General features: G+C 44.9%; 1 protein-coding gene across 1 annotated transcript in view; it reads right to left on the bottom strand.

Annotated features, from left to right (window-relative positions):
- The window catches only part of SLC38A12 (solute carrier family 38 member 12), a 610,496-nt gene that overhangs the window by 412,561 nt on the left and 183,115 nt on the right, over window positions 1-14,820 (bottom strand). Inside the window, exon 7 of the mRNA XM_086930806.1 lies at window positions 6,131-6,230. Within this exon, the coding sequence (XP_086786932.1) occupies window positions 6,131-6,230 (100 nt within the window). The remainder of the gene's footprint in view (window positions 1-6,130; window positions 6,231-14,820) is intronic.

A 14,820-nucleotide genomic window follows, 5' to 3' on the forward strand; every position in this document is an offset into this window, starting at 1 on the left:
GGTGTTGACTGACCGCAACCCCAAACTCAGGGAGGAGAATACCTTTTTCCCGTATTGCTCATACCTCTTGGATTCCCGATCGGGGGAGCCGTCCGGAATGCGGTCTGGGAGTTGGAGGCCTGGATGACCAGGCTCTCGGGGTGGGGTGGGTGGACAGGAAGCAAGGGTCGCCCAGACCCGGGCGGTGGCGCCTGGCCACGTTCCTATCTACAGGCGGACCTGTATCGGGCATGGACCAAGTGCCCAGAAGAACGTCTGACAAGGCCTCATTAAAAGGCAGCAGAGGCTCGGCCGAGCTTGCCTGCGGTTTAAGGACCTCAGAGAGGAGATTAGTCCTCACGGCCGCGACTGGGAGCTCAAGGCCCAATGCCTTGGCAGCCCGCGTCAGCACCACACTAAAGGCAGCCCCCTCCTCCGTAGCCGCGTAGGAGGGGAGACAAAACCAGTGTCGGGTGAAATGTCCAGACCACTGGCTTCCCCAAGCTCACCTGTCCAGTCCTGAGAAGACTGGCACTCACGTGCCAGAGGGTCCAACGACCCCTCCCAATCATGCTCGCCACCCATCACGCTATCGGCCAATTTCACTCCTGCCGTGGCCGGCTAAGGTGACTGAGGCGCATGTCAACGCAGTCCTCTCGGAACATCTCCGCCATGCAGATATCCTCGATGCTACGCAGAATGGGTTTAGGGCCGGTCATAGCACGGAGACGGCTCTGCTTTATATGGTGGAGCATCTTCGCTCCATGCTTGACGCGGGACAAATGGCAGCGCTGGTGCTATTAGACCTGAGCGCTGCCTTTGACACCGTCTCGCACCCGATCATTCTGCGGCGCTTAGAGGAGGCTGGTGTCACCGGCACTGCTCTCCAGTGGTTCCGGTCGTTTTTAGCCAATCCGGCCTTTAGCGTGACCGTCCCACCTTACCAGTCCAAATTCCAACCGTTGAACCTGGGGGTCCCCCAAGGCTCCTCGCTGAGTCCTACGTTGTTCAATCTTTACGTAAGGCCGCTGGCTGAGGTTGTCAGGCAATGGGGTATGACGATGGTGTCATACGCCGATGACACCCAGCTAGCGGTTACGATCAGCGGGGATGCCGAAGTCGATGCCCCCAGGTTTCAACAAGGACTGCGGGCGGTCGCCAGCTGGATGACGTCCAACTGTCTCCAGCTGAACGCTAGTAAGACCGAGGTCATGGTCTTTGGCAAACAACCTGAACTCTGGGGAGAGAGATGGTGGCCAGGGGACCTGGGTCCTGCTCCCATCCCAGTCGCCGAGCTTAAGAACCTCGGGGTCTGGCTGGACCCTACCCTTACGTTTGTGTGTCACACCAAACGTACGGCGGCCTGCTGCTTTGGTATCCTGCGCGGGCTCCTGCGCGGGCTCCGTCCAGTGCTTAAGTTTTTCGATGCCCCCACGAGGCAGCTCATGATCCAAGCCACTGTCATCTCTAGGTTGGATTATGCGAGTTCCCTACTGGTTGGACTGAATCAGGCAGAGATTGGGCGTTTACAACGGATCCAGAACGCCGCAGCAAGATCGGTGGTCGGCTTACCAAGATTCTGCCCTACCTCTAGCACTTTGCGTTCACTGCACTGGCTCCCGGTGGCCCAGCGGATCCAGTTTAAGGTCCTCTGTGTTGCTTACAAGATTCTGAAGGGGTCCCCAGCAACGATTCTTATGGCTCTTCTAGCCCATTACACCCCTACCCGAGCCTTAAGATCTGCGGACTTGGAACTGGCTGTTGTGCCACGCTTTAAACGGAGTAGGGCAGGAGGGCGTTCGTTTCAAGTTCGCGCGGCGGTTCTGTGGAACTCCCTGCCCCCGGCGATTCGTGCTGAGAGGGACCTGCTCTCCTTTCGCCGTGCGGTGAAAACTTTCTTATTTCCTTAGTTTGTACACTGTTTGATTATTGTTTTGTTGTGTTGTGCTGCTGCCTTGTCAGGCGCCAGGACGCTCCTTAGCTGGAGCATCTGTGCGCCAAATAAAAATGCATAACATAACATAACATAACATCACCTGGTACTCAGGTTCAAAGGATGGGGCCGGGTCGTAGAAATAGAAATCTCCAAGCGGCGTCAAATACGGCGCCAAGCGGCGGCGCTCTGACGCCGGACACGAATCGAGTGTAGGACCGGGGACAGAGTCGTCCTGGGACGGCGCCGGGGGCGACACCCTGGGGGCCGGCGCCGGCGAGGTTGTGAGGTCGACCGGCAACAACCCGGATCCGGAGCCGGGTCGCGGGGCCCTGCGGCATCGAGACCGAAGTCGCCGACGGTGCCGGGGCACAAGCACCCGACGGCGCCGGGGCCGAAGCACCCAGCCCGCGTGGGGACCCAGTCGGGGCCGCTTGGCCCGAAGGCGGCGCGGAACCCGATGGAGGAGTGAGCGACCTCATGGCATTGAGGAAAGCCTCAATCTCGTCCGGCATCGCATTCTGCCCAGGGACCGGCAGGTATGGAGCAGGCCGCAACGCCTGCGGCTCCGGCGGAGCCGCGGGGCGGTGTCGCCTGAACCCCCGGCCGCGCTGCGCGAGCGTCGGGGGAGTCAGAAGAGCGATGTTGCCTCTTCGAGTTCTTGTGCCTCTTACCTGAGGACTTCGAGCCCGAAGACTGATGACGACTCCTGGAACTGTGGTGACTCCGGCCGGGGACCGGTCCCTTGACCTCCTTCAGGACCGGGACCTCGAGCGGCGCGGGGCTGACTGCCTGAGCTCGAGTCGCTTGCGGGACCGATCCCGTCTAGCTTTGGACGTCAGGGCCCGGCAGTCGGAGCAGGACTTGTCGTCGTGGTCGGGCCCAGACAGTGCAGGCACCGGTGATGGGGGTCGGTTGCCGACATCAGTCGGCAACAATAGGCGCAGGGTTTGAACCCGGGCATCCTTACCGGCACCGGAGTCAAGAGACTTCGAAAGACGATCAAAAAGGATCGAAAAAGTTAGTCAAAAATTGACTAGGGTACAACTTTTTCCGGATCAGCGTTTGCTGGCGCGGAAAAATAAGAACTGATATCAGCGCACGAGGGCGGAGTCTAAGTTCTCCGGCGACGTCATCCCAGCGCCAACGACGCCAATGATGGAGGCGGAGCCGCAGACGACGCCTACTGACACGCAAGGGTACTGCTACGCAAAAGTTTCCGATCCAGCCTGGGGATATTCTAAGGTAAGGAATCTAATACTAACCTGTTTCTTTCAGATCTGCAGTATCTGAGTGGAATGAGAGATCGCTTAAGCAAATTGGAAACAACTATAAAAGAAAGAAAAGCCCAAAAATTCACACGAGACAAAATTGATTTTGAAAGGGTCAAATTTACACCTTTGCTAAGAAGTTCGAAAACATGAGAAGACAAAGGATGAATGCAGGAGGGCAAGGTGAAAAAAAACAGAATTCAGATCTAAGCAGTATAACAAGTTCAAAGCTGGATACTGATCTTGTAAAATGTGAGTCTCAAGCATAAGATCAATGATGATTCCATCTGTTATTGATGAATTTGATTTTATATGGGAAGATAGACGTTTCAACCTCCGACCAAGGCCCCAGTAGAGTCCAGACTGCAAAGGGCAGGAGGCAGAGGAGGAAGAGGCGCAAAGGCGCCAAGCTCTGTAACATCAAGCGAAAAATCAAAAGCCAAGAGCAACAAGTGAATGCAACCAATAATGCCACAATTATTAACCTCACGATGATCAAACTCTCAAATGATGAAGAAAGAATCTTGCAACTGGGTCTTTCCTTCTGCCCTAAGATGGATATGGATTACACTACCACAAGGGTGGATATATTCAAGTTTGTAAGGTCATTAAACGTTTTTTGCGGTAGCTCCCATGAAAATAACCAATGCTCCAACTAATCATGGTAATGATGAGGATTGGAATCTACTGGTGGATGACATCAATTTAATGGTCGATCTTCAGGACCTACAAACAGGGAATATGGTGCCAAATGACAACGATTCCACACAGAAACTACCCAGTACTTCGAGTAAAGCAATTCAACTAGCGCATGAAGAAGAAACCAACCAAGGCCCAAGATACCTCAACAGCCGCCTCAACTTCTACACTCCCACCCGCCAGCTTTGATCGACCAGCCACGCCCTCGCCGCCGTCCCCCGCAGCCGAAGAGCCACAACAGGAGGAAGGTCCTTCTCCTACCTGGCCGCCAAGACTTGGAACTCCCTCCCGACTCACCTCCGCCTGACACAAGACCACCTCGCCTTCAGGAAGCAGCTCAAGACCTGGCTGTTCAAGCAGTAGCGGACCCCCCCTCCCCAGCGCCTTGAGACCCTCCGGGTGGGTAGTGCGCTATAGAAATGCTATTGATTGATTGAAATAGCAATTGGCGCCAGTGAAACAACCAAGTTCAAATTGCCTTCTAAATTTACACCAATAACGTCCAGAGACACTGCAGGCGTTTTTAACGATTTGGTGATCAATGAGGTTAAAGATCTGTATACAAGAATAAATGCAAAGAGAAAACCACCTACACAGCAAACTAGAGATTATTATGGTTTAGTAGAGAAATTGTCTAGCAATGATGAATGCATTGTCGGCAATGCAGACAAAGGTGGCAATGTTGTGTTGAGGGGGAAGAAACAATATTTGCTTGAGGCAAATAAACAGTTGGGAAACAGATCCAATTATGTCAAGATTCAAAAAGAGGTTATGTTGAAGAGGTTTGATGTATATAATGACCAACTGTTGAAATGGCGTGGATGTAATTTGATTAGCCAAGAGGAGTTGGCCTATCTCAAAGTATCTAATCCTACCACGCTGGTATTTTATCTAATCCCCAAGATTCACAAAGATATGGTAAACAGTCCAGGTCACCCAATTACTTCAGCAATCAATAGTGCTTTCGAACACACTTCTAAGTTTGTGGATTCCTTTTTGTGTCCCTTGGTTCAGAAGCTCCCCTCTTACATTCAAGATACAGGGGATTTTCTACGTAGGGTGTATGATATACCATGGGAATCTGACTACCTCCTCATGACTATTGATGTGACAACGTTGTACACCAGTATTCGGCATAAGGATGGGTTGAATGCGGTCAAATATTTTCTGAATGGTTATAAAAGGTATAGCTAAAATAAATGTTCTAGAAGATCTAAAAAACTTAAATTACCTAAATTAAACAATACAATTTTCCATAGGGAACCTGATTACAAGTGGCCCAAATCAGATGTGACAATAATCAAACCTAATTAAATCTGAGACCGAGGTGTCCAGAATGTATCACGTAGGTTAATTATCACCTATTCCGACTTTTTGGAGAATAGCATGCAGATTTTATTCCCAACAGTACCAAAATCTACATATCCTGGTAAATAGATGGCCTTTTTTCTGCTGTTATATTCCAGCAGGTTGTACTTTAGGAAATTTAACGGAGGATGTGAACTTTAGTGCACTTGGTAAATACCATGTATTGTTATGCATGGATGCCATTTGATAGCCACATGTAATCAGGCCCTTAGTATTTCTTATATATATATATATGATGGCTGACATTCCAGTTTGCTCTTTTTGTCTATATCATATCTGAGAATTACTGAGTTAAACTTCTCAACAGGGGCATCCCAAATGTGGAAGTGCCTTGGGCCCAAGAAATACATAAGATATTCTCTGTCAAGACAAGTTTTTAAAAACATATTTTTTTTTTAAGAGTTTTATATAGCACAAACTTGACCCGAATCGGGTATTAGAGCTCTTTACATAGCACCAGGTACGTTACATGAGGACACACATTCATTTTTGTTAGGCACGGGGAGATTGAGTGATTTGCCCGGAATCGCACGACGTTTTCGGCGTGGTTACCGATACTCGAACCCAGATCCCCAGGTCTGAGGTCAAGCGCCCTAGCTGGTAGGCCAACTCCTCTCCCCAAGTGGTGAGAAGCATTTGATTTGCCCCACGTGGCTGAGAGAGTACTGATATACACATTTCTGAACCAAACAACAGTTTAAACAAAATTCTCCATGCGACTGACAACCAATTAAATTTTCTATCAGTGGACAAAATTCTATCATGTTTCTTGAGGTTGTTAGTCAGCCAAAGGGCAGCGTTATGAACAAGCAAAGTTCAGTAATCTTAAGAGACGTTATTGAGTCCCCACGTTCCATAAACAGACTTAGGGTTAACTTACCATGTGACCTGCATTAGCGACATTGGTACAGCAGCTGCATAGATGGCCAGGTCACCATACAGGTAGATGATGATGCAAAAGTAAAACAAATTGATGCCCACTATAGAAAACAGGAAAAAAACAATAAGTACAAGGAGTGAAAATTCTAACTGCTTCAGAAATACAAGGAAATGCACACCATGGCTCCTGTTCTGCAAACCCCACTCTGAACTTTATTTTATCTTCCCTTCTAGCATCTGCTGCACTGATAGCACCCACTTTGTGGAGCTGAAGCTATAGGTGGTGCAATTGTGGTTGCGAGTTAGCAAAATACCAACAGTGACAACGAATGTGATACTGGCAACACAGCACTGGGCATAGTGCATCTAAACACCAAGGCCAAAGCAAGGCAAGGGAGCGTACAACATGTCTGGGATAACATAAAAGTCTTTCCACAAGCATGATGAATTTAAATGTTTGGAATGTCTTCTGGAATGTGCTCTATAGGAGCTATTTAGCATGAGGAGCTCCCTTTGTCAAAGGAAAGCCAAGTAAACAGCAAAGGACTTGTACTCAAATAGCTCAGCACACAAAATGTGTGCTCCCTCTTACAGGCTAAGTGTGTGATGATATAATCAATCATTGTCAGGTTGTCCAACTACATCAACACTGTATCAAACTAAGGTAGAGCTAATACCTCTGCTCAGAAGTATGGTATGTGATGTAAAGCTCAGGAGCATATATTTTAACATTCTTCCCACCTTGTGAGTGTTAAGTCTTAAGCTATGGTCTAACCTACTCATGCTTCTTGATTTTGTTTCTTTTTTCCTCTTGCCTCCTTGAAGGAGGTCCATCAGTACTGTTGAGTTTGCCTTCGTTTACTATAACCCAAAAATGTACCCAAATCACCCTATGACCATGTTCATTAGCTGCCGTAATGTTCCAAAGACTGGCATTAGAGTAGAAGAGACCAGGTGTATACAGGAAGCCATCCTGGTTAGGCGGTCTTTAATTCTGTTGCAAGTGTCTTCTAATTGTGAAATGATCTTCTCAAATAAGAGTACACACCCTTTCGTGATCCTCTATAAATGACCTACAGAACAAGATGTATTGTGTTAGTCTACTTTGGATTTGATTCAATACAGCAATTACTAAAATCGGCAATGGCGTACATATATGAGAAATGTAGGATACTTGTCCAGTTATCTTCCATACATTGTGCTATGAAGCAGGAAGTCCATTTGCAAGCACTCAAAGATGTGTAAAATCAGAAAGCCAAGGCCATCTCACAATTTGATCAAGTTGAGATGTCTGAATCAGAAATTAGGTATTGTTTTTCAACATAAGTGTTTTGGAACAAAACCACATTCTGCCGTAGATAAGATGACCAAATGTGTTCATATATGCACCCACATTTATTTACTATTGCAAAATAATAATCTATTGTCTAAATACAATCCAAAATGTCACTATTTCTGCACATTTATTGAGAGAGCATAAATCTAGGATAGGATCAATTATATCTTTCTGAGGAAACAAAGTACACTCCAGTTATACAGAGACCTTTCCTTCAAATTTGGAGTTATGTAGTCCTGAAAACCTGTCCTATGTTCATAAACAAAGTGACCCTTTCCTAGTACTATGAAGCCAATCACATGATACATTTTAAAAGGCTAACGATATATATATTTTAGTGCCAACTTCTTAATCTAACCTATATGTTTTCTTTTACCCATAACCTTTGTTTAGTCTGTCTCATAGTGGTGGATCTGAAACTGCTTACAAACGCTGCTTAAAGGAAGGTTTGAAGGACAATACACACTTATGTGTCTGTGTTGTACAAAACAAACATAATTTCTTGCATAAGTGAGCCCCTTCCCCAGTTCCCTGTATAAAAGAAGCCTATCCGTGTGGTGGACTTGACATAGGACAGAAGGCTCAGCAGGAGGTTACGTGGGAAGAGAGTCTAAAAACTAGAAAGAACAGTCACCATCAAGGTCAGCCTTAATACTGCTGCTGCTGCTACTACTACTGCATTCTTCATTTCTACTACCCACAACCTGTTGTTAAATTCCACAGAAGGTTCTTGTAGACAGTGAAGAAGACAGAAGCACTGGACAGTTTCCTGAGTCTCTTTGGACACTACTGGCTGACATCCTGTACTTCTAACTTTGCATAGACAGGAGATTGCCTAGATCAGTATCATCACTACTAATCCAATCATGCAGTGGCTGCAGAAAAAGACAGAAAACACTGCAAGTGCTAATCAACAAGCCCTTCTTATGCAGTGTGCATCCCGATGGCTAGATAAGCTTTGCTCCCGAGCCATTACATGGACTTTCTAATGCTAATGTGGCTGACCTGTGGCCTTTTACTTTCAAGCATTTCGCCTCTGCTAGTTTTCTTGCTGCAGAGTCTTCGGCCATAGTGCACCACCCCAAGGGTCTCAACGCCCTACTGGTCTTATATTCTACAGTAAGGCAAAAGAGTAGAGAAGGTCCCAAGTAGCCCTCTGTACTGAAAGGCATGGTGGAATGGATTCTGCAATTTCCCACCCATAGAGGCCAGTCAGTCCCACTGTAATTCAACTTCAATCACTTAATTTTTCTGACTGAAGCTCAGGAGTAATTCAAATGTCCTTGTCAAGAATTTCAGCTTCAGTAGGTCTAAACAAAAATACAATAGCCGCTGGACTGATCAGCAATTGTATTGTGAAAGGGGTTTGGGCGGGTGCAGGGTGACAACCACTTTCATGAAGCCAGTCTCAATGGAGTCAAAACTGAAAGGTTATACTTGGACTAGAAAGAGGAACATACAGAAGTAGAATTTAGAACCACCGAAAAACAGAATATTGCAGGATTGACACCAGTGAAGCCCAACCAGAAGCCAATGAACTGGTCGGAGCCAGAAGGAAAATCACACGTCTTGAGATATGCCCACTATCACGCCATGCATGCACCATCCCTTGCATGGAGTAAAAACCTAGGAAACAATTAAATCCGACACGCTTGGGCTGTCCAAGGATCCTCAAGGGCTCACAACAATGACAATTTCCTCTATGGATCTCAATACTGACAAGAAGTAGTGGGATATAGAGATGATTAAGCTTAGGGGTGAAAGAGAGGTCTCTCAAAGCCAGGGGATCAAGCACGAGAGAAAACGGAGACAATCCTCAACACAATGACAAACCTAACATCAACTGAGTTGTTGACCATAAATAGGGACCCTGTTGGCAAATGAAAACTCTACTGACAAAATCTTACAAACTGACAAGAATCATGAAAGTCAACACGTGCACCATCAGAAATGGGCACCAAATCAAATGGCACTCAAACAAAACCTAAGACAAAAGTAACATATCAACTTCTATTCAGAGAGTAAGCTGCATTGGTCATGTTAAACATGTCTACATTAGGGACTTCTCGCTATTACCCACAAAGCTGATTAATGTAGGCCTTTTTCTGGCACCACTGAACAAATCAGTCTTCACTTTTTACGCCATGCCACTCATACCTATTTGACAAGAGAGGAAGATACAAGCAATTGTATGGGACAGATGCCAAACAGTGAGTTGGATAGGAAAAATCAGACAAAATCTGCAAAGTGCTCCAATAGACACAAATAGACAGAACCCTCAAAGGATAGTGCTTTGAAATCCAAAGCAACCATTCTTCTGACTTCAGAATCACCGAAATATGCTTCGTTGTTGGTAGAAAACTGAATAAAAATGGTGATCACAAATCACTCTTAGGCTACAAAGAGAGAGCCTGCACTTTCTCTGCTGAATACGGGTTTCGCAAAGTTTAGGGATAAAGTAAGTCCAGGCCTTGTATGGAACAAGACTTGAAATTTCCCAGAAAGGCAGCAAACCTGCTATGTTTCTCAAGAATGTATTCAAGCCTTCACAAAGCAGCATCAAAGTTAAAACTTCTTCTTGGACTGTACCTTACAAAAACATAAGTGCTAATAGTCGCATCTGTTAAAAACAACTGTATAGACCTCTTGTTTGAACTTTATGCCTATCCAATCAGATTAATGTATCGGGCCACCCTCCGGCTGCGACTTCTAGCATCCAACTGACTGCCATTAGCATCATCGATTTTTTTATTGGGCATAGTCTATTCAAGCAGATCAACCAGTGAATCAGAGTCATTTGTTCGAAGCGAAAAGGTGGACTTTAAAACCTTTAAGTTGAAGGCTCCCTATTATTCTGCAACTCCGATTTGCTTTCTTTGGTCAAGCTTTTGTTTGCCATTTTACATCCTCTCTTTGCCCCCAAATCTATCCTTGATTTGTATTCGTCAGCCTCAAAAATGTCCTTTTTACCCACAACCAACAATTGCTTTTCTTATTTCCAATTGTGTTTCCAGTACAACTGTACATTGAGTTTTTTTAATCCAATTCTAGCAAAGGCTATAATGGTGGATGCAAATAAAAACAAAAAACATAGCCCATATTTTGTTATGTTATGTTAAACTGAAACTTTCACATTACATTGACAGCAGGTGCCTAACTAGGAAAGAATTGCATACGGTCTATACAAAAGTCCAATTTTCTATTGATAAGCAGGTCAGAAGCTGGGGCTTGTTCTGTGTTCCTGACAGTTCTTACAAGTGACAAATAGGGTATATGAGTCTGACTAAAAAAAAGACAAATGCCTCATCTTATATTTACATGAAATGGGTTAAGTGAAAGATTTTCCTAGGTGTGAGAACTTTATAAGTGCTTATGGTGCCCCATACTTTTGGTTTTATCAGGATCCAAAAGCACAACCTGTTTCTCACAAGACTGTTCTCAAGCAGCTCTGTCAGGCCATGTTTTCTACTGCATTTATGCCCTAAGCAATTATCTTGTACAAACTGTGCTGGTTAAATCTGCCTTTGTGAATAACAGAATGTACTTCACTGTAATGGGTCCTTTGCAGAAGGTGTCCTGACAAACCTGGCTCTCTTTCAATACCTTGAAAGAATTAAAATATATATTTTCCCCTGGAACTTCTCTATAAACAATCAGACACTAATGGAACGGTATGTTACCACATTTAGTGCATTTATTATTATTATTTCAATCTTTATTTCGGCCAATTTGACCATCAAAGATATACAATAAGAACACATTTGAAACATTGTAAAACCATCGAAGATAAACAGCAAATACATATTGTACAATGTAAAATCATTCCACTCTAAGAAATAAGTACTACTGGAGTGAAAGCAGATAAAAGAGCATACATTTAAAATTGTTAAACTTAAAATTAGGTGGGAACCTGCGACTTTATAATACGGGTGCGAGTATGCCAGACATTTGTAAGAAATTTAGCTAGTGCAAACACAGTTGGACCCGAAACATCAGTTTTTAAAATTCTATACATCGGGAGATACTCCCTACAACCAAAGTTTCTAATGAGTGGTAGGAGCCAATATTTCCTGGCGGCCTTGTAGGTTGGGCAAAACAAGACCACATGTAAATCGCTTTCCTCAGCACAAGTGCATGCCGGGCATTGCTTGGTAGAGGGCGGTGTTGACCAGGAGCTAGTATAGGATCGCAGAGGCAGTGTGCCATATCTCCATTGGAGAAATAGCTTCCTGGCCAGCACGGGGGACATAGCGTCCAGGACCCTCTCCAGCCTGTATGAATCCTTGCTTTGCATGAATACAGAAGTTAATGACCCCTCACCCTGGCAGTCCAAGGCCATAGCTAGTTTCTGCTCATGGTAAGCGTTGGCCAAAGCTCTTCGTGGGATCTTGAGTGAGGCATTAGCTGGATCGGACCACAGGTCGGGGAGCCCCAGTCTCACACAGGACTTTTGTATATATTTTATCCAGGGGATCTGTAAAGCTTTGGGGTGGGTTAGAAACTCCCTCAGTTCCGCCCTGTAAGTAGAAAGTTCTTCACTACTCCATAGCCTTCGCCAGAAGACTATGGGTCTGAGACCTAATTCATCTGCTATTGGTCTCAGTCCCAGATCCATCCTCAAGGGGAGGAGTGGAGTGCTAGACGGGAGTGCAACTATCTATCTAATAAGATTATTCTCGAGAGCACGCTTTTTAGGAGACAAATAGTTATTAGGGTTTGTATTTTGTGGTCACAATTGTAAAACCAGTCTGACAGATGTGTGTGACTGTACACCACACTCTCAAGGCTCTCTTTCCACAGCAAAGGTTTGAGAAATGTAAAGTATGATGATCATATATGTTCAGAGTCATGTGAGAGGATGGAAGTTAAAATGTTCCCAATAAGGGCACAGCACTGCACAATCAACAGATCCATGAGAATCCTGGGCCAGTTAAAATTGTTGCCTGGCCTTTTCTAAAGGTGCAACAAAAAAGGATCCCTCTTAACAATGTGTTTTATGTTGGCTCAAATTCATTATTTAGGGATGAGGGCTGTACTACAAATATTCATCTCTATTTGTTATGTTTCCCTGAAAGGTTAAAAGAGGATCTGAACTGCTCATGTATTTGGGAAACACAGATTTCAAATGCTTGGGTGCTATTAATGGAACTGCAGTGGGATCGTGCACTGTATTGAACAACTCTGCTACAGGAATTGTTCCCCTACAAACCTTTCCGCTGTATTTTTTTGCTTTTCAAGTTCAATCTCCCCCATATACTCTACAGGTCTCACTGATCCCGATATAGAGCCTACACTAAACATTGGTCCCTGCTCAAACTAGACTGGGTATCCCCACAGGGCAACAGCAGTGGTAAATGTCCCTTGAGACCTGGTCCTTCTTCCTACTTGCTTACAACAAGGGACTATCAGGCAAGGCTGACATTTTGTTATTTTAAAATGCTGCAAGCGTGGTACTGGACTTCTGCATGACTGAAAGCTGTCAGCTAATTCTGTGATATTTCTTGTTGGAGACAAGAAACGTAATCTGAGGCATTAGCGGTTTCTGTCTGCGACTAGGCTTGTACTTGTTCATGATTTAGTTTGGTCATATGTCTGACACCAACTGAAGGCTGTGAAAGTTTAAGTGTTTTGAATGTGAGATGAAAACCAGGAGTATCTTTCGTTGGAATCTTTATGGATGGTGTTCAACTTCTGTGATATCATTACATGCCAATACGCTAATTTATTTAAGTAATGTTTAAAAAAAACAAGACTCGCTAATGCTCCAAAAATGATCAAATGGCCACTTCGTAACATCATAGTACTAGTTTGGATCATGCGTCGGTCCCTCTTTCTAGACAGCTGGGGCAAACTTTGCCATGCAGAGCTGTGCACTTCCAGAATAGGCTACTTTTGTCAATGCCCAGAGATGCTTGATCCAAGCTTCTCGTGGTTACAAAGAAAGTTGTACATGCTGTTGAGCACTTAGAATGCAGCACACAGTCAAGTTTAGACTTAACCATAACATTTTTTAAACCCGGCTGCAAGACAAACAGGAGCAAGGCCACTGGTAATTTAGAAAACAGATTGCCAAAGTTCCCAGTTTAACAAGCACATATGGGAACAATTGTCCTGGGTCTATAAAATCTCACTCGACCATGGTTTGGAAAGCCCATGAATCCAAGAGTCATGTAGCAGGGTACAGTTCACTGAGCCTAGAAATTGATTTGGAACTGGGGGAAGCTAGGAGCTCCATTTGCTGCAGTCCCCTATGAACCAAAGTCTGGCCTTAACTGCCTTCCAACTCTTTACAAGTCACCCTCTTTCATAAACTTTGAGCATTTTCTTGTGTGATTAGTTATTGTGGTTGGCTGAACAACTGAGCTTGGTGCTTTCTTTGTACACTGGTGATTTAATGGTTTACAGCCTCTAAAAACTTATGTGCTACAAGCTCTTCATTGCTTATCATTGCCTGAAGCAAAGGGAAGTCTCAGCAGCACTGAGATCATTGTAGTGACAGACAGCTTGTGCAATGGTCTAAAAACTTACTTTGTTATTACAAGAATCTTCAAAGCCGTCAAGGAATGCTAAAATGTAACTAGTGTGGGCTTTAGCAGATATTTTTCTGTTATTGAACTACTCAGTGCTAAAATATAGGGTGCCAAAGCATGAGCCTTCTCAAACGTCATTTGCCACGTTTGAGGTTTCAGCTTTGCAAAATAATTAATCCTTCAAAGGAGTTTGGATTTTCAGAATCTGATTCAGAATACGTTGTGGGAATGATGACACATATTATTTTGAATGCTCTTAACACCGATGCTGTCAAATCTGCATTTTGAAGAACTCATAGTCTAGTGCGAAGCCTTTGAGCTTTAATGCTTCTCTTGGGACCACCATTTGTGCATCCCTGGAGATGAAACCAATGCCCGTTCTAGCTCTCCTGCTCAAAATTGGCCCCAACAAAAGGAAAACAACTCCACTGTGAAGAGGAGATGAAGCCTATGTTGGGGGAAGATCGAAAGATGGGACAAAGCAATATTGAGGTCTTGAGACACCAACAAAGGCCCAAGAGTGTCTGCTAACCCTCTAGATTGAGGGCCAACTGACAATGAATCAAGGAATTTTGAACTTGGCCTGATAAATGGAAATATGTAAAAGCCGTCCAGATTGGACAGAGACCTCCATCCTTCTTGAAGACCAAGAAGAAAGGAAGTAAAATGTTCATTAGCTGCCATAATGTTCGAAAGACTGGCATTAGAGCTCTGTCCCTCTCGCCTAAGGGAATCACATTTGTGGCATCTGCTTAACAGTGCAAGAACCGTAGCCTGCAAAAATGAGGCACATTCCTAGGAGCATTTCCTTTCAGAAAAAGTCTG

The sequence above is a fragment of the Lissotriton vulgaris genome, chromosome 7, assembly GCF_964263255.1.
Source record: "Lissotriton vulgaris chromosome 7, aLisVul1.2, whole genome shotgun sequence".
Taxonomy (NCBI): Eukaryota; Metazoa; Chordata; class Amphibia; order Caudata; family Salamandridae; genus Lissotriton; species Lissotriton vulgaris.